General features: G+C 32.0%; 1 protein-coding gene across 1 annotated transcript; it reads left to right on the plus strand.

Annotated features, from left to right (window-relative positions):
• Positions 1–3316: 3316 nt before the first annotated feature.
• LOC130980590 (probable alpha,alpha-trehalose-phosphate synthase [UDP-forming] 9) lies at positions 3317–9468 on the plus strand. The gene is made up of 5 exons (XM_057904251.1): positions 3317–3568; positions 3757–3806; positions 5833–7908; positions 8071–8344; positions 8649–9468. Exons 3-5 carry the CDS (start codon positions 5930–5932, stop codon positions 9003–9005), a joined length of 2610 nt encoding a protein of 869 aa, XP_057760234.1. The 5' UTR covers positions 3317–3568; positions 3757–3806; positions 5833–5929; the 3' UTR covers positions 9006–9468.
• The last annotated feature ends 12231 nt before the right edge of the window (positions 9469–21699 follow it).

The following is a 21699-nucleotide window of genomic DNA, read 5'->3' on the forward strand; positions in this document are numbered from 1 at the left end:
AAAAAGGTGTGCGTTATATGCGTGTCAAACGGGTCAACGAGATAATAAGTTAATTAATAACACTTTCATCATCAGTTTAATGTGTCAACAGAAGAGACCATAACTACTCTAACCTACTAGAAGCCGTGTCCTCTATTTTGTTACTGTGACTCTGCTTTTTTTTTTTTTTTGGTTTATTTATTGGTATTTGTTGCTATGACTTTGTTGGACAAGTCTATGTTTATCTGCGTCCAGCATTGCCCGAAATTTCTAAACTTAAAAAAAGTTGCATATTTTAAATACATATTTTAGGGTTTTTGTCACAGAAAGAAATTAAAACGAAGAATTAACACAGCGGATTAAAAAAATTCAAATTATATAAATTAGTATCAATATTCACTAACGTGTTATTTATTTCGAAAGTTTAAAGATCAGTATTTTTATTAAAATTTGACCAGTATTTAATTATAAAAAAATAATTAATTTTATACTATTATATATTATTTTACACCATTAAAAATATTGATAATGACTAATTAATGACTAAACATCACAAATTCTGCTGACCTCCTAACATTCCTCTTTATTAAATATGTATAAAAATAATAAAAATTAAATTAGTTGAGATACTAAATAATTTATAATTTAATTAAAAAAATTTTAGATTCAAATCTTGAAAATATTTTTTTTATGAATTATATAATAAAGAATATTTTAAAAATAATTGACACTAATTAGTCTTTCATATTCCTATTATATATATTATGAAAATATAGATATTCGAGCTCAGTTTATCTTTGCGGATTTAAAACTTACTTTAGTGGGTAATCTATACAACTTTATAAGTGCTCACCGTAACAACAAAAAGAAAATAAATTTAGGTTTACGTTTAATGTTACTAGATCCCTAAATGAATTGTATCAACTATTTACCCTTTTTAATTAATAAATTAAATCTAAATATGCCAATGAGTTATAGCTCAAATAACATAGTCTTTTCATACTCAATTAAGAGGTTGTGGGTTCAAATCTTCTATCTTTGATAAAAAATAAATAAATAAATAAATAAATAAATAAATCTAAATATTACGGAAAGAAAAAGAAATAAATAATTTATGATATGCACTGTCTAATGGTCAATTATCTCAAACGTACAATTAATTTAGAATGGTCAAATAGTTAAATTAATTCTCCGTTTAAATAAATATTAAGAATTTAAATTTTATTTTTTATATATTTTAATTATTGATCAATAATAAATTTTTAAGAATTTAAATTTTATTTTAATTTATATATATATATATATATATATATCATAATTAATTGGCTACTAATAGTTTTTTAAATAAAAATTAATTTTACAATAAATTAATGTTTAATTTATCGGACTAAAATGCATCGCAGGAAAAAAGAAAGATTTCTTCATACTATACGTGAGGCGTATGTATCAAGTATCAACTCAAATTCAAAGTCAAGTATATGGCAAACTCGAAGAAAGTAGAATGGTCATTAAAATGGTGATTTATTATTAATTATTTAATTATCATATCTAACGCATACTTACCAAAATAAACGTGCGGGCGTGGTCCAAAATTATATCCACTCCAACAGTGGCATTGACCTATTTCGTGTTAATCCCTTTTTGCCCTTCAATATTATTCGTCAATAGTCATCGACGTGATTACATTAAATGTCTTATATATATTAACCACCTTTAATTTCTCTTTTCTTTTGTATTTTTTGACATAATTAATTATATGAAATAATGAAAGGAGTTTTTTCTACTCTAAGAAACTTTTATTTATCTATAGTGGCTTTTTTGTTTGAAAATTGAGCATTATTTTAAGTTTATTATTGTTATGAAAAAATAACATTATGATTACTACTAGAAATAATAAAGTACAGAAGAAGCAGAGAGAATGAATTTTTTTCTTGTTGATATTTAGAATTAATAATAATCATATTTAAATCTTAACCAAATGAAATAACAATAAGGATAAGAAAAGGTACATTCAAGTATTTTATAGCAATGATTTATTTATTCAAATTTAAGAATAATTTCTTAATTAGTTTCCCAAATAAAATTAAAGAGAAATAAGAGGAGGAAATATAAGCATGTTCAAGATTTGACTATTGGCATATTATATCATCATTCTGTTCCAAGTACTCCCAACAAAATAAGAACGTGAAAAACATTACAATCCGAATGACGTGTTCCCGTGACAGACGCTACGATTCTAAGCAAAGTCTTTTAATTCAACAAAGGGCATTTCTGGTACTAAGCAAAGTCTTTTCATCCCAAGACCATAACGTAAGACCAACTACATTTGCAAATTGGAATAAGTGATCTTAATTCTTATTTTCATTCATTTTCTATTTTGGGTTACAATCTTATATCATCATTTAAATTTATTTATCACTTAATATATAATCTAACCGTAAAAAAAAAATAACAGGGAGATATGTTATGTATTTATTTTTTTAAGGACGTTAGTTCTATTAATATTTTTTATAATCTATATATTATTAGATAAGATGTAAAATCTAAATATGTTGATATACATTGGATTTTCAAGATTATCCCCTTTTTTATAATTGGAAAATTAGAAAACGAGATTAATTCCTTTCGAGTGTAATTATGTGTATTTTCAATTAATATTCTCTTCAAACAAATATTCATATTGTTGTGGAAATTATATAATTATATCTACTACAACGATATCAATAGTAATACAATCATTTCAAATATACATAAAAAATTAATTATTCATACAAAATACATATTAAAAATAAATTAAATAATATTTATATTTATATTGAGATTTAGTAATTAATTTTTAATATGTATCTAAGATTATTTCTGTTGATATATGATGTCTTGTATGTATATGTAAGAAAAAAGACGGAAAGAATATATATACCTATCAAAACTCTAAGAAAAATAAATATTAAATTTTTAAAAAAAGTATCGCCACATAATAATAAATATAAATAATTTTGACATAAAAAACATATCTTGGTGATTGCAATCCAAATAGGATGATTTTGTGTCTCCACAAAATTATTAAAATTATTATTACTATATTTAAATGCAAGCAGTATCTTTGCTTCCCCTTTTTGACTTTGTAACGTTTAATCTGTCGCCAGCATCCTTTGTTGAATCAATGTAAACACTTTCTCCAGCTAACACAAAAGCAATTCAAAACAAAACGGAGCCAAAAGAAAATAAAATAAAAAATAAAATCCTATGCCAACATAATTTCCAGTTTTTATTTTTCAACTCAATAATAATCATTAATTATTAAAAATATTATAAATATTCTGTGTGTTTCTTTTAGTTGGTTTCTAACTCATAAAACTCCCACAAACCTCACCAGCTTCCAACCTAACACACTTAATTGTCTAAAAAATAAAGAAATCTTTTCTTTGCTGACAAAAAATTCTTTCATTCTTGGTTCACTTCTGTTCATCCCTCCCCCTCTTTTCATCAAAATTCATGAATTCTATTTGATTCATTCATTCTTTTCTTCATCTCGAACTGTATATTCTCATCATTGTTTCTCTGTTCATAGAGAGGGTCTTGAAGAAAGGTAAGAATGTGTCAAACTTGTGATTTTTCATTGACTAGATTTTGTACTTGGCTTGAATTTTCTTCTCTTACCACATAACCAACGTTCCTTTTCATATTCCTGTTGCTTCCTCATAGGGAGAGATAAATTTTGATAATCCCCATGGGTTTTTTGGTATCTGATTTTGTTTCTTGTTTTTTGCTTATCAGGTTGATGATTCTTCTGTACAGTCACTGATTCTTGATCTTTAAGCTTTCAGGTAAATACATTGCTACTCTTTCTTTAACCTTGCTATTTGGGTCTTGTGGATTTTCAATATTTTTTGCCTTAGGAGTTTTTGGATAATTGGATAAAGTATCTTTTCTGAGAGAGAAAAGAAAAGTTTGAAAGCATGATTGTGTTGCATGTGCATGAATGCCATGAATCATGGTGCTACAAAATTGATGGTGTTGTCGACATGCTAGGCTTTGTGCGCATAGCGACAACTTTAGTATAAATGAAACCACTTTAAGAGGTTTGGAATGGAAACAGAAGAAAAAAATGGCAAGTGCAGCTGTTGAATTGTGTCTCTTATGCATTAACAAACAAAGCCTCATGCGCAATTTCATGTAGTTGCAACTCAGGTGTAGCATGTGTGCTTCGAATTTCGCTACTATGGTTTGCTAATAAATATTGACATGACACTATGGGGACAATGTTTGGTTGTTAAGTATTCTGTATTAAGCATAGGGACTATGCAGGAACACTTTGAGTAGATGGATTCCATGAATTTATCTAGTATCCAAAATGAAGAAAGCAATAAGTTGGTTTCCTTAATTGAGTGATATGCATAGGAATGTGTTACGGAAATTTCGGGTTTTCTAGGTCCTGATAGGCTGTACTGTCTAGCTGTCTCTGACGGTAACGCCTTCTCATTCACAGGCTTCATATGATTGGCATTGACAAATAGTGTGATAGGCTAGTATTTGAAAAGAGATGTGCACGAGTTTGCGCAATCTATTACGGTTGGTGGTTTTTTCGTACAACGATTTGATGGAAAATCACTTATATAAGTTCTATAATTTTGTGTTTCCAATAAAAACTTTCTGTCCTTATATCAAGTTCGATGATTTAGAGTCTGGGTCTAAAGGGATATTTCTGATATAGGCTGCATGAGTTTGAGTTAACTTTAGGTAACAAATCTTGCTTTATAATATGCATTTCTTGAATACTTCTGTTTCAATTTTTGTATTTTAATGTTTTAAGCTGAATTTTTCTGCATTATAGTTGAAAGTATAGTGACATACTGCAAACGTTGGCAGTAAGTTCTTTCTATTCTAGAGTTTACAGCTCTTGAGAGTCTTAAAAGTGTATGAAGAATGGGAAACACAACTTGTAATATAAATCTTTATTAAGAAAAATTTTGCTTAGGAGCAGCTAGTGAGCAACATTAGCTCGTTGTTTGCAGGGAAAGAAATTTTAAGAAAATTTAGAATAAGGATGTAGTGTTACTCCTTATCCGCCGCATTTATTAGAGCAACTTTCCTTGTGTTTATACGATTTTTTAGAAATCAGACTTTTTAATGCAGGTGTCCTTTCATGTTCTGATTTAGTTAGCTAAATTTTACTCCAATATTTTGTACCGAGTAATTATATATAGTAAAATATCGCTGTGCTTGTATAGAATCCAGTGATGCAAAGATCTGGTACAACCATACAAGGGGATATTCCAGAGATTAACTGCATCAATTTATTCAAATCTAGATTCTCTTTCTAGTTTTGTGATTATGTGTTTGTCCGATTGAATCTGCTTGTAAGTGTATAGAACAGATCATCTGAGAGTTGTGCCAGAACCACCAAATTAAACCCATGTTTAGATTTTCTGGAATATTTTTCTTCTCTTTTAAGAAGAGAGTCCAGTTAGTATTATTTGTGAATTTGAAGCTTTGAAAGAAAATTTGAGCAAAGTATTACCTGAGGCAATGTGATGCTTCTTATTTGTAGATGGGAACTAAGTTGATGCTTTCTCTTTCTTGCATTTTAAGTAGATATTGAATCAGTTTGAATTGAATTGCCGTGCTGCAAACTTGGTGAGGAAGTTTTCTGTGATTGCTTGTTCATACATGCTGTAAAATTTTCTTTGTATTGTAGCATTCAATGATATTTTTACTTGTTGGACTTATAATCTCATCAATGAGAAAGTTAAATATTAAATATTAATTGAACTTGGGAAGTTTGATGCAGTTGGTACTTATGTCTTGTGCTGCTGCATTATATAGCTATAACTATTTCTTGTGTCTTCGCAGGTTCTTGCTTTTCTCTGGTAATTAATTCGAGATTAGTTGACACCGTTTCATACTTTATTCTATACTCAAATTTTGAAAACTGGGGTTCAGATTAACCATGGTGGCAAGATCATACACCAATTTGTTGGACTTAGCGTCAGGGAATATTTTAAACACCCCTCAAACTCCAAGAGCACTTCCGCGAGTTATGACTGTTCCCGGAGTTATCTCTGACGTAGAAAGCAAGCAAAGCAGTGAGGATTCTTTCCAGTCGGAACAGCGTCAGAAGATAATTATTGTATCAAGTTTTCTTCCTCTTGATGCTAAGAAGGATAAGTCTTCTGGAAAATGGAGTTTCAGTTATGACAAGGACTCAATTTTTTGGCAGTTAAAAGATGGTCTCCCTCCTGAAGTTGATGTTGTTTATGTGGGATCTCTGACGGTTGATGTTGATGCTAGTGAGCAAGAGCAAGTTTCTAATCAGTTGCTGGAGGAATTCAAGTGTGTGCCTACTTTTCTTCCTTCCGAAATCGAGGATCAGTTCTATAATGGATTCTGCAAGCAACATTTATGGCCTCTATTCCATTACATGCTGCCAATGTATCCAGGTTATAGCAATCGCTTCGATAGGACACTGTGGCAGGCTTATGTTTCTGCCAATAAGATATTTGCAAATAAAGTCACAGAGGTGATTAACCCGGACATAGATTATGTTTGGGTTCATGATTACCAATTAATGGTTCTTCCGACATTCCTGCGAAAGCGTTACAGCAGGATCAAGCTTGGTTTCTTCTTGCATAGTCCCTTTCCTACATCCGAGATATATCGAACTCTGCCGGTCAGAGGTGAAATTTTGAAAGCTCTGCTAAATGCAGATTTAATTGGTTTTCACACATTTGATTATGCTCGCCATTTTCTCTCCTGCTGCAGTCGAATGCTTGGCTTGGAATATGAGTCCAAGAGGGGCTACATTGGGCTCGAGTACTTGGGCCGAACAATATACATCAAAATACTACCTGCTGGGATTCATATGGGAAGACTTCAATCTGTCTTAGATCATACTTCTTCTACTACCAAAGCAAGAGAAATCTATGAACAATTCAAGGGGAAACAACTTATTGTTGGTGTTGATGATATGGACATATTTAAAGGTATAAGTTTAAAGCTCTTGGCGCTTGAACAACTCCTGGAGGAATATCCGACACTTCGTGGCAAATTGGTCATGGTCCAAATCTTGAATCCACTGAGGGGTTCTAGCAAGGATATTGAGGATGCAAAGGAGGAAGCATACATCACTGCTAACAGGATAAATCAAACTTTTGGTTTTCAAGGTTATGAACCTGTCATAATCATTGATCGCCATGTTCCTTTCTATGAGAAGGCAGCCTATTATGCTATGGCAGAATGTTGCATTGTGAATGCGTTGCGCGACGGAATGAACTTGGTTCCATACAAGTACATTGTCTGCAGGCAGGGAAGTCCTAAAATGGATGAAGCTTTAGAAATCGACCATGATTCTGAGAGGACGAGTGCACTTGTTGTTTCTGAGTTTATAGGTTGCTCCCCATCTCTCAGTGGAGCAATCAGGGTGAATCCATGGGACATTAGTGCTGTAGCTGATGCTCTATATTCGGCTGTTACAATGTCTAATGCAGAGAAAATTTTGCGGCATGAGAAGCACTATAGATATGTTAGTTCTCATGATGTGGCTTACTGGGCTAAAAGTTTTGAACAAGATCTTGTGATGTCATGCAAGGATCACCGTAGTAAGAACCATTGGGGACTCGGCTTCGGCCTGAATTATCGAGTCTTGTCCCTCTCTCCCAATTTCAGGAAGCTTTCGGATGGCCACATTGTCTCTGCATATAAACGTACAAGTCACAGGGCAATCTTTTTGGATTATGATGGCACAGTTGTACCTCAATCTTCCATTGATAAATCACCCAGCCCTCAGGTTATATCGGTGCTGAATGATCTTTGCAGTGATCCTAAGAATACAGTGTTTATTGTCAGTGGCCGCGGGAAATCCTCATTGGGTGATTGGTTTGATCAATGCAAGAATCTTGGTATCGCAGCTGAACACGGCTATTTTATCAGGTTAGTGCTCATGTAGTTTGTCATTTTCAATTTGCTTACTAACAATAATGGCATCCCTTAACTGATTTCAATCAATCCCATACGTTCCTCTTAAAACAATTATAAAGAACTTGCTAGCATGTTGTCTAGATTGATAATATATTTGTTTGATCTGTGCCATAGGTGGGGTAACAAGTCAAACTGGGAAATGAGCCACATAAGCACAGATTTTGCTTGGAAAAAGATTGCTGAACCTGTGATGAGGTCGTATACCGAAGCCACTGACGGCTCGTATATAGAGACCAAAGAGAGTGCCTTGGTGTGGCATTACTATGATGCCGACCCGAATTTTGGATCTTGGCAAGCCATGGAGCTTTTGGATCACCTGGAGAGTGTTCTTGCAAATGAGCCTGTGGTTGTTAAGAAGGGACAGCACATTGTTGAAGTCATGCATCAGGTATATATCCTATTTTTTCATCTCAACCTAAGTGAAGTACCCAAACAAAAGAGTAAATAGCCATTTTGTACCCCTAAATATTATGATTTTGACGAAATGGACTTCAAAAGATGCAAGTGACAAAATGATCCTCCAAAGATATGCTATATTTGATAAAATAAACCAAACGTATATAAGTATATAAATAAATTGACTAAACTTTTGGTTTTGTTTGTCAAACGGAACATATCTGCTGTTTAGATCTTTTTAGGTTCATTTTGTCAAAATTGTTATTTGTCCAGTATACTCAAATTCAACTTTGCAGGGAATTACAAAAGGGCTAGTTGCACAAGACGTGCTGTCTAAGCTAGCCAGTGCTGGAAAATCCCCAGATTTTGTGCTGTGCATTGGGGATGACAGATCCGACGAGAACATGTTCGAGGCCATATTAACCAAATCTTATAACGCAAACACCTCTGCAGCACCAGAAATCTTTGCATGTACCGTCGGGCAGAAACCAAGCAAGGCAAGGTACTACTTAGACGATACGGCCGAGGTGACAATGCTACTTGAAGCTCTTAGTACTGCTTCAGAGCCTCTAACAACATTTTCTGCAGAAGCTTCTTCTCAAAATGCAAAATCTTGCTTTGAGAATATTGGTCACGTGCCTGATTTAGTGTGACTATATTTTTCGTTTTTCGTTTTCTTGCAAGAAATTAGTCTTGATTATAGAGGATACTGCAGCTTTAGGTTCTAGATAGTGATAATTAGGGGAATTACAGTGATTGGTTTTGATTAGTAGGTAGTAACAAAATCTAGGCATTCTAGGTTCGGTATGAACTAGAAAGGTTTATAAAGGATGAACACCATTAATAAATCTCCAGTCATGAATTATTTACCCTATTTTTTTCACCGAGTAAAGTGTAAATTGTGGAGATTTCCATGCTGCATTGTGTATATTTTGCTTAGTGCTTATAGGACAATGGGAGTGCCGGAGATGATGCTTGAACTATTTATTAAACTTCAACACATTATAACTGAAAGTCAGACACATAGTTGTCTAGGTGCCCTGCTTTATCAATTATCTACAATAAATGTGTTGTTTCTTGTGTTGTGTGCTCAACGAAATAAATTGCCTCTTGAAATAAATTTTGTACCATAATTTAATAGCTTTCTAGTTATAATTTAGTTAAAAAAAAAATAAAACACTAAAAATTGCCTCTCGAAATAAATTGTCCCAAATTTTATAGCTTTCTAGTAACATGATATATTAAGGTTCAAGTACATTGTCAAATAATCAAGAATTGATACATCGGTGTTTAGTATTGTACATAATGAGCAAGGGATTTTACGTTTTTATAAATAGACAAAGATAAATAAATTAGTTCACAAAAAAAATAAAAAAAATATTAAAATTAATACTAACTCTTTATACATTAGATTTAAGTGATGTTTTCTCCTCTAATAAAATCATGTTAGCATGTTTGATTATTTGACAAAATTTAAAAATTAACCAATCAACTTTTAGTACATTATTTTAAAATAAATTATTTTTCAATGAAATAAAAAGAGTTCCTTCTTCATCTCTACTGCTTTTACTCGGTGAAAACATGGATATCATAACCCTCTCTCTATTAGTACCTCTTCATGAGCCATCCAGTACCTCAACTGAGGAACTCATGATCTATTGCTATTTTTCAAACTAAGACTATTTTTCGCGATGTTTTGCGGTCCCATGAGGCACCCAGTACCTCAACCGAAGAATCCATGAGCCAATGCCATTCTCCGAACCAACACTATTTTTTGCTACCTCTAGCGGTTTGATTTACCCATGGCGATGTCGAACTCTGGCGGAACTCGATTGCGAAATCTAGAGCGACATCCGACACAGTTTTTGTTCCTGAGCAGGTTTAGTGCACTGACATTTGAATAACATTCATGGCCACACTGATAGAAATGTCAGTGTAGCAAACTCTTTACAGGTTATTTTCTATAAGTTTTTGAATTCATTGTTTAGTCCTCTCTTATGCTTTTTTAAATAATATTTTTGATTGATTATTTATTTGTATTTAATTGTGGCCTTTTAATTGTGAAATCGTTGCAAGCAGTACAATCTTCTATATTTCTCTTTTTTAACAATTTTATACTACAACAGTCACAGTTAATATTAATGTGCATTTTAAAAAATGAGTTCATATATAGTGTTGATTGCCTTCTTTAGTATTCAGAATAGAAATTGTTATTCTACATATGGAGTATTGCTTGCACAATTTAGTCAAAATGGATTATCGTTCTTTGCTCATATCTTATTCTCCTTTTTATAGAAGGATTTTCAGCGACTATAACCAAGATCAAAATTTAGTATCTAAAATAGCTAAATTATAAAGGGACCGACGAGGACAATCTTTACCAAAAAAAGAAAGACAAGAGGATATGTGCCTTCAATATATGATTATGGAATTTGGTTAGTTTACCATAACTATGATTGCACCTTCTTTATTTTGTTCTAAATTAATTCATAAAATAATTTTGATGCTTATTTTGAGAATGCAAAAATACAATTATTTAAAACATTTAGATTTATCTAATTTAAATCGGGTAAAATTACAAAAATTTCACTTATTCAAAACGTTATTTATATTATTCATTTATATTCTTTATTGTTTATAAAAACTAGGATGACATACCAATCAAGAGATAATTAAAGAGAAAGAAAAGTAAACAAATCCAAAATACATTTTCAGATGAAGGACATACATACAAAGATGAAAAAAAATAGAAAGTGCATAAAAGTCAACAATTCATTAAGAATATGTCTTCACAAGAAACTATAGAGTGGAAATCATGAAGGAGGAAACTGTGATCAATTTTGAAGAAAAAAACATCCAAGGAAGACGGAAAAAAGATGCGAGAGGAGCCTAATAGGAAGATTGCTAGCAGATCGGCAATTCTCATCTGAAACAATGGAGGCAGCAATGCATTCTATATGGAGACAACCTGAGAAGTTTAAAGTGATTAATCATGGAGGGAACATATTCCAATTCTTCTTTAGTGAGAAGAAGGATGTGCTGCAAATTGAGAGAGAGGACCATGGCTTTGCAAAAATACATCCTTAATATAAAGAGATGGAGAGAGGCAGAATCGATTGAAGAGGCTGATTTTGCCTATGAACCAACATGGATTTAGATTTGGGGGCTTTCGAAACAGTTTAACCTAAAGAATTGGGTAGGAAAGTAGGTAGATCATTCGATGAAGTGCTCGACATTGATATTTTTTAAATCTGTAGAAAAAAAAATAGCATAGTAAAAATTTAAGTGGATATGAATGTGACAAAACCACTAAAGAGATATATCAAACTAGAAGGTCCTAACAATAAACTATTGGATGTAGCAATCAAATATGAAAGGATTAGTATCTTCTGTAATTATTGTGGTCATACTGGACACGAGGTAGGAGCTTGTAACTTCTAGATTGAGGATTCACTAAAAGGGGAAGTTGAAGAAAAGGGATGGGGAGATTGGCTAAAAGTAGAGCAAGTAGGGAGAAGAGAAGGAAATCCTAAGAAAGGCAGATGAAGATAGCAAGATTAACAAGTTAAACCAACTTCAGTCAATTAAATCAAACAATTAGCTAGTCTATCAATGCTCTTAACAAGAAAGGGAAAGCAAGTAAGAGGAAGAAGTAACAAGCAGAGCCTTAATATGATCAAGACTACAATCAACCAATAAACTCAGCAACTTGAATCCTTGTCAAACATAGAAGAAAGTACGGGAGAGAATATTTAGAAGGATAAAGGAGAGGCTAATGGGTTAGTGGTACCAGCATGCTTTACATTTGGCCAAACCACTCAACAGCCGAACCAAAATGCAAAGAAAAAATAGAACCTAAAGCAGCTAGCAAGAAGGAAGATAAATAGATAATCAATATCTCTGGTGTCAAAAGAAAGACATCAAGAGAAAAAGGACCAAAAAATCAAGAAAAATAATATTTAAAAGACAATGCAATTGTAGAAGAGGGAGAGGGTGCCACCCCAAAATAGACACCCAATAAGCCATAAAGATGATGATGTGGAACTGTTAGGGTATGGAAAATTCCTTGACAATTCACAACATGAAAGGGATATGTAGATCCCATTCTCTCGAGGTAATATTTTTATGCGAAACCAAAAATGTTACCTAGACGGTGAAGAGATAGAGTAGTATGGCATGTTTTGCACACACTCATTTGTGTGGAACCAAGAGGTATGGCTAGAAGGTTGGTGTTGGTGTGAAAAGAGACAACAGATATTTCGGTACAAGCCAGTTCTAATTTTCTAATCTATTTTAGTTGGTATGATCCAACTAAGCAAAGGAAACTAGAAGTGGTGGTAGCTCATTTTGATTGTGATGGGGGAAACCGATTGGAGTAATACAGAAAGATCTTGGAGTTCAAACACACAGGTGAAACTTAATTTCCTAGTGATTGGTGACTTCAATGCTATTGCTACATATCACGAGAAAGAAGGAGGCCGTATGAAGTCTGCCTCATCCATTTTCGCATTCAATGGCTTTATCAATGATGAAGAATTGGTTGACTTTGTGTAAAACACTGAAAATTAGTAAATGCTTAACAATAAATTAATTATATTTAAAAAATTAGAAGATTAAATTTTATAGTTTAGAATGGAAAAAATAATTAAAATACAAATTTTGACACTAATTTTAAAGATTTTGGCCCAGAATTGAGCCGAACGGACCAGACCGGTTAGACCGGGCCAAAACCGGCCCAAGGCCCAACCCATTTTAACCTCCCTTAAGAACTTCATCTGTTATTCCCATTCTTTATACGTGAAACATGCAGGAAAGAAAGGAAACCCTCGCTCCAAAGATTCAATTCCATGTAACTTACAATCCGGAGCTTCGATTGACGAGTCGTCAGTAGCCACGTGTTTGTCTCGGAATTTTCTACAAAACCCATCAAATAATTTGGTAAGGGAATCATGTTTTCTCACCCAGTTCTTCCTTTTTCAGTTTGTGATTTAGATTTTGGTAATTGAGAGATTTTGTGATTTTGATAGTTTAGGAGAACTCTACCGGTGGATAATCATTGAATTTTGTCTATTTGACTCATGGATAATAGTAAGAAAATCCTAAATCTTGTGAATTGGTGATTTAGTAAGTTCAATGTTGATTATTGTGATATTGTATGAATTATATCGTATATCTTGTTGAATTGGAGTTAAATTGGTGGATATTGGAAGCTTGGAATTGAATCTTGGGAGCTGAAAATTCAATTGGTAAGAAAGTTTGAGCTTTGGAGCTTGAGGAATGGTAGATAATTGAGGTGTTCCAGGCTTAGGGAGGAATCAGCCAATGTATGGTTTTGGTTTTTCGTAGTTAATGTTTAATGCCACGTAAGAACTTAGACTAGAAGACCTTAAGATAGGAATGAGTTGAATGAATTATTGATGGATTGTGTATATGGTATGTGATGTGTGATTCAATTCTGGAAACGGTTTGCTATTGGAGTTGGTTGGTTTTTGGAAAAGATTTAATATTGGAATTGGTTTGATTTTGAAATAATTTGATACTGGAAATGATTTGAATGATCAAGAGGTCTTTGGTTTGGTAGTCGGGACCCTTGAGGGATGGCAAAAGTCCAAGTTTTAGAGGAGATGCTGTTGAAATTTTTATGAAAATAGGATGCTTTGTTTGAAGTGGTTATTTAGAAAGATTTGAATTTTTAAGGATTTTATAATTTGATTTTGAGTTATTAAAAAAAGGATTATGTTTTGAGTTTGTTTTATTTAGATAAGAATGAATTGTATTTTGAGTATGAATGGTTGGTGAACAAAATGGGAGGTGTGATAATAAGGAATGAAGAATGATGAGAATTGAGTTTTAAGTCTAATTGTTGGATGAGATATGTGTAACCAGGTAAGAGGTAGTGTCATTGTCCACTTGCTCCGAGAAAAGGATAAGGAAGAAGAATGATGAGAAGTGAGATTGATTATGAAATTAATAAATATGAATGAGTTGTAATGATAATGAGAATGAATTTCTGAGTGCGACTACAGGTAAGATGCAATGGTATTATCTACTTGCTCCGGGTAAGAGTCAATAAGCTGGGTAAGACACATTGGTGTTATCCACTTGCTCCGAGGAAGAGTTCGAGACTCTGGGTAAGTTGCAAGGGTTAATTATGTTCTGTCGCCGCTTGCCCCGGGTTGAGAATTGTAACACCACCTGGGTGAGATGTAAGGGTGAAGTTGTCCCCTACTCTGGGTACGTGGGTAAGATACAAGGGTTCCAACGTTGTCCTACTTGCTCTGTGTTTGGTATTCTGTCTAAGGTTAGCTACCAAACATGTCGGATAGGCTTTATAACTGACAGATGAGACTCATCGTTCATAGGATAGGCATTTATCATATGTATTTGTTTATTTTGTTTGATTGTGCATTAATTGGGCTTGCCTACATGATTATTATGCTTAGCTACTATATTTGCTACCTGCTGTATCTATATCCTACTTGTGTTTACTTTGTCTGTATTACTTGTCAGTGCATTGGAGTTTTGGAGGAATGGAGGAAATAGTAAGTGAAGGGTTGGATCACAATTAGATTAGAGGAGATAGAGAGTGAATTGTGGGGTTAGAGTTTAATGAGACAGAAAGTGAATTGTAGAATTAAAGCTAAGTTAGATTGAGATTTGGATACCTTAGAGAGTTTTACCAAATTTATAGTTTTGTTTATTCCTTTAAATTTATATCTGAGTGTCAAAGTTCTAGGATTGCATCTGGCTTTTCCAGAACCTTTTATATTAACTATGTGGGCACCTTTACCATGCTGAGAACTTTCGGTTCTCATTTCATACATATTGTTGCTTTTCAGATGCAGGTCAGGAGGCACCGCACTGAATATTCTGGAGACTCTTGGAAGTGAAGAACTATCTTGAAACTTGGTGTTTGTATTTGGTTTATGTTTATATATGTGTATAGATTCTCCATCTTATATATATTATGTTTTGTCCCTCTTATAGGTTGACTTGGAGAAACAGGATTTATATTTATCTATTGGTTTATTTTTGGGGTTATATATATATATATATATATATATATATATATATATATATATATATATATATATATATTCTAGCCAACTTTTACTTTGCAGGTCGAGTCTAGATCTTGATTACATAACTATCATTTAGAACTCTACTTTTATATATCTGTCTTTTGATTTTCTGTATAACCTTTCTATCTTTCCGTTTTTCGTGAGCGTTGTACCTTCGATTTTATTTTCGTCGTACCATTTTTCTTTCAAGGCTCCTTGATATATTTTTCTTGTTATATATATATACTTTTAGAGGTCATAGCGCTTCGCCACCTCTGTTTTACATCCTAGGTGTAAAGCTTTGTATGGTAGGGTGTTACAACATGGGATACGAAGGAATGAAATTCACATGGTGCAACTGAGAATATGGGAATAATCTTATTAGAGAGAGGATTGATAGATGCTTTTCATCTATTCAGTTTAGAAGAGAGTACCTGAGGGCGACCATCCTTCACTTAGACGATGCCGGACCAGAACACTGCTCTCTTATACTGCTGACTGAGAAGGAAAAACCTAAATCAAAGAAAAGATTTCGATTTCAAGAAAGATGATATGATAACGAGTGGACAACTGCAATAATTAAAGAGGCCTGGACAATTCAAGTTGAAGGCTCTCCTATGTTCCAATTTTTCATTAAATTGAAAAGTGCCAACATGCATTAGTGGAATGGCAAAAGCCAGTACTAATAACTCTTAGAAACACATTTTAGAATTGAAGAATAAGAGGCAAAATGCAAATAGGCTTCAAGTACTGCAACTTGAAGAAGAATTAACAGAAGCTTATACAAATGAGGAGCAGTATTGGAGAGAAAAAGCGAGAATGCAATGGCTGAAACGGGGTGACTAGAACATTAAGTTTTTCCATACAAAGTTCCAAAATATTTGCAGAAAAAATAAAATTTACAAAACAAACAGTTTCAAAAATTCTAATTCTGAACCGAGTGGCATAGCTCAAATAGAAACAAGTTACTTCCAAGAACTGTTCACTTCATCCAATCCTAGGTCAGCATTGGGTGATATTCATAAGGAGGATCTCAGAAGAAGAAATTAAAAAACTACCTTCTTGATTAACCTCTTTTAGGCCCCAAGAGATGATGGTTTCTCTGCCAAATTTTATCAACATTTTAGGGAGGTAATAAAGGAAGATTTTTGTGAAGATATAAAAATTTTCTTTTTTCGGGACAGGATGTTGGGGGCATTAAACCACACCCACATCTGTTTAATCCTTAAAGTCTAAAATACAAAGACTATGAGTCAAGTACAGCTAATAAGTTAGAATACTATCTTCTATAAGGTGATATCCAAAAAAATTTCTAGTTCATCGCATGCAAGAAATCTTTGATAAAAATTATTAGTCACAACCAAAGTGCTTTTATCAAAGAAAGACTTATAAGCGATAACATCCATATTGCACTGAACTCATGCATTTTTTGAAAAATAAGAATTTGGTGAATATGAGATGGCTGTGAAGATAGACATGAGTAAAGCATACGACATTATAGAATGGAGTTTCATTTGCCAAATCATAGAGAAATTGGAGTTATGTGAAAAACAGATCGAATGGATTAAGGAATGTGTTATTATTGTATCATACTCTATTACTGTGGATGGTCAATCACATGATTTTTTTAAACCATGTAAGGGATTGAGACAAGGGAATCCCTTTTGTCCTATCTTTTTTTACTTTACGCAGAGAAATTCTCCTATCTGCTCCATAGAAGAGAACAGAGGAATGAAATCTCAGGGCTGAAACTAAACAATAGGTGTCCAGTGATAAGCCATTTATTCTTTGCAAATGAATCCATTTTGTTTTGTAAGGCGAACCCTCAGGAATGTGATAGGCTACTGCGAATATAAGAATGCTACAGTGATCAATGATCAAGTTGTTAATCTCTCCAAATTCTCAGTATTCTTTAGTAGGAATATCTTGGACCATATTCATGACTCTTTGGCACAGACATTAGAAATTTCCCACATAGAAGCCCAGAATAAGTATTTGGACCTCCTATCAGTGGTTCACAGATCAAAGAGACTGACTTTTAACTTCATTAAGGACAAAATGGAGAGAAAATTACAAGCATGAAAAAGATCATTACTGTCAGTTAGTGGTAGAGAAGTACTCATAAAGGTTGTGGCTATGACAATTCTAATTTATACACTCAGATGTTTTAAGCTACATGAAACTCTCCTAGAAGACATCCAAAAGAAATATATGAATTTCTAGTGGAGACAGCAAGATTCAGATAGAAAAATGTAGTGGATAAGATGGGACATCATGTGTAGAGAAAGAAACAAGGAGGATTAGGATATAAGGATCTAAAAGCGTTTAATTTAGCTATGTTGGCTAAACAAAGCTAGAGGATTCTAACAAAATCTAATTCTCTTATCAGTAAACTCTACGAAAGTAAGTACTATTGATATTTCTCTTTTTAAAGAGCTACCTCAGGTCAGAATCTCTCTTGGGCATAGAGAAGGATTTTGGAAGGAAGGAATATCTTAGAACATGGACTATATTGGAAGATTGGAATGGGTCATTAGGTCAGAATTTATGAAGATTCATGAATTAGCAACTTTAGTCCTATCTCAAACTACCAAATAACTCGCATAGATTCACAACTCATTTAGATCAATCAACTACTTAACAATAACAGACAGTGGGACGAAAACAAAATCAGAAATAGCTTCAACCCAAACATAGCAGCATAAATTTTGCAAATTCTAATTCTACAAGAGGAACAGGATTCAGTTACCTAGAAAGGAGAAAAGCATGATTTCTACTTGGTGGCCTCGGGATGTAAATTGTCCTTCTAACTCTCGCACCCACCAAAAAACCAACTCCTTGCACAATGGCAAGACAAAAAGTTGTGGAACATGCCTTGGGAACTCAAGTGCCTGCCAAAGGTGAAAATATTCCTTTGGAGAGCTTTTCATGATGGGCTACCAACTCGAAGCAGACTCAATAGTCGAATCCCAGAAATCTAAGATATGTACCCTAGATGCAATGAAGCTGAAGAGACAACGAATCATTGCCTAATTGATTGTCCAAAGACTCAATTAATATGGAGGAAAACGAAATTTAGGATTTACTTGAGCTCGACAGTGACAAATCATTTCTAGCAACGATGGTAGAGGTTGATAGAGGAATCAAAGAAGAGACCATATTGTACGAAGGAAAATAGTAGCAACGTTACTCTGGAGAATTTAGCAAGCTAGGAATCTTCAAGCTTTTGAAGAGAAAGACTCTTCCGCTGAGCTAATATTCGTGTCGGTAATAAAACTTGCGATGGAATATGAAAAAGGATTATCTAATTAGTAAAGTTGAGTGATTTAGTAATTTATTATAATTTAATGTGGGTATCCCATTTTATTTTTGTCGTATTTTTCAAAAGACTCTAATATATTCTGTTCCGAATTTTTAGAAATGAATATATCTCATCTTAGTTAAAAAAAAAAGCTTTTTATTAGTTGATTTGAGTTTATGTTTAACTTAATATGAAAGATATATTTTTAATTATTATGGTTGTTATTTTTTTACGAACAAATTTTTTTTCTTAATTTTAAGAAAAACTTTGGTATGAATAAGTAAAATCGGAAATTCTTTTCTTGTTGTAATTGCATCTAAAGAAATTAAATAAAGTCGTAAAATAAAGCAATAAAAAATAAATAATTTTAGAGATTTATTAGCAAAAATATATATACATCTCAAAGAAAAAAAAGGTTGTACGGAATGAAGAGAGATTTTTTTTTATCAATGAGATTATATGACCAAATTATTTTGGTAATTAAATTTAGTTAAATTAGTCTACTAATTCAAAGATTAATGACAAAAAAAATTAGTTGAAGAAGAATGGAAAAAAAAACATAAAAAAATTTAATTAAATTTAATTATAAAAATAATTTATTTATCTAAATTTTTTATTGAAAAGATTTAATTTAATTTTTTTTATAGTATACACATAAATAGCTATATCTTATAACGATTTATGTTTAAATTTTGAAATTTATTTGGCATGTAGCATATTATATTAAGGATAAAGTATTGTTTTGGTCTTCAACATTTGAAGTGAATCTTATTTTGGTTTTAAACATTTTAATGTCTCACCGTCAAATTTTTCAATAACAATATGCTTTTGTTAAAGTTATGTTTGCTCAACCTCCCTCTTCTACTTTCACTTTCTTAGTAAACTCAAACCTCATTCTCTTACTCCCTTCTTTCTCCTTCTCAATTTTCTCTTAAAGAATTAATAGTATAAAAAGATGTAGGAGAATGAAGTTTAAATTTGTTGAGAGGGTGAATGTAAGAAAGGAGGTTGAACAAATATAACTTTAATAAAAGTATTATTAATAATACATCAATTTCGTTTAAGTGTTAAGAAGAATTTAATAGTGGGATAATATTAATGTCATTTTAAATGTTTTAAAATAAAAATAAGACAATTAAATTGTTAAAGACTAAACCCCAAATTTTGAAAAATAAGACTTTATCCTTATATTAATTATGTTTAAGATCAAAATTTAATCATTTTACAAATGTTATAAATAAATAATTTTAGACTACATTTTATTTAAATATGTAATTTATCCAAAAATTATAAATTATAAATATTGCAAAAAGAGGTATGAGACAACTGTTGCATATATACTTGCATTCATCAGCCAGAGAATCAGTTTGGTCCCAAAAAAGTCAACTCACTGAAAAGAAAGTTGTCTTGCCAACCTGTCATGACTGTGTCACTGATTTGGCACTCCTCCAGATCCGGATATGCTTTGGTATCACCAGTGCACAACGCACAATTAAAGGGACATGGTTTTTGCTATGTATAATTTTTTTTTTTTCCTTTTCCAGTGAGCATCGCAATAATAGCTAATTAACTATGTGCTGATATTTTGCCAATTCTGTGGTCTCCTGCAATAAAGGAAGTAATGATGATGAAAGAGGAATAACAACTAAACGTTTTCAGTACTTATCCGCTGAATCTAATTATTATTTGTATGTTTAAACGTTTTTATTAACCAAAAATTTAGGGTTTTTTGTTTTGTTTTACTAGAAAAGATTAATTTTGGCATATTTATATAAATTTTATTACACGATAAAAATTAAAATTTTAAATTTTAAGGTTTTAGATACTAAATAGAATATTTTTTTTTGTTAAAATCCATTTTTATTTCTTTTCAATTATATATAAAGTTAAATTACAAAATTATTTGTTTAATAACTGAAAGAAATGCATCCAGTATCTTTCGAAAACATCTTTTCTGGGTGTTTCATAAAATTATTTCAACAATAAGGTATGGATAAAAACTAAAAAGGTTAGACTATGAAAATGTAATATTTTATTATAATTTATTTTTCATGCAAAGCATATGTAATGGATAAGGACCCAACAATAGGTGGACACCGAAACACCTGATTTGGCACCCGTCAAGTAGCCGCCTCGCCAACGAAGATCTCTTTACCTTGTTAAACGGCTCCTCCTCCAGAAACGCTAACAGATAGGATATGGTAACATTGAATTGGGCTCATCATTATTAAAATCGAATTGATAATTAATTTGGTCAAAATATTAAATTATTAAATTAATATTTAAGATTTTGGTTAATTTTTGTTCAACATCAGACACTATTACTAATAATTATGACTTTGGGATAGTTTTAGTAGAGGTGGTAAAAAGGTTAGTCCATCCTATTTTATTTGTTCCGCTAAAAATTTGTTATTTTGCGAGTTAATTTATTTGATTCCGTCTGTGGAGTTGTCTCAAATTTTTATCCAATTTCACCTAATGACAAGTTGGTAAATTAAGCCTGCTATTTTTTTTAATAATTAAATTATTAAATATTAAAATAAATATATAATTTTATAAATATTTTAATAAATTTATAATTTTTTAAATTAAAAAAAATATAATTTTTAAATTTACAAAGACTAAATTCTCTATAATTTTAAATATCTAATAAACATAATCATTAACTTCATTTTTTAAAGCAAAATAATAAAATAACATTGTCTAATTATTTAAAATATATAATTAAATTAAATATTGTCCAAATCTCTAATCAATCAAATATAGTTCAAATTATAACTTAAAATAAAATAGACAAACATTTCAAATACAAACATAAAAATAATATTCTAAATTCAATTATCATCTTTATCTTCTTGTAGAATGGCGGGCCTACAGGGTAAGCCTACCCAAATCGCTGAAACCCGCCAAAATCTGTGGATTAGGCGGTACAAGTTAAACAGACTTTTTATTATGACGGTCTCAAATTTCTAATTTGGCATGCCT

This window comes from Arachis stenosperma, chromosome 5 (assembly GCF_014773155.1).
Source record: "Arachis stenosperma cultivar V10309 chromosome 5, arast.V10309.gnm1.PFL2, whole genome shotgun sequence".
Taxonomy (NCBI): domain Eukaryota; kingdom Viridiplantae; phylum Streptophyta; class Magnoliopsida; order Fabales; family Fabaceae; genus Arachis; species Arachis stenosperma.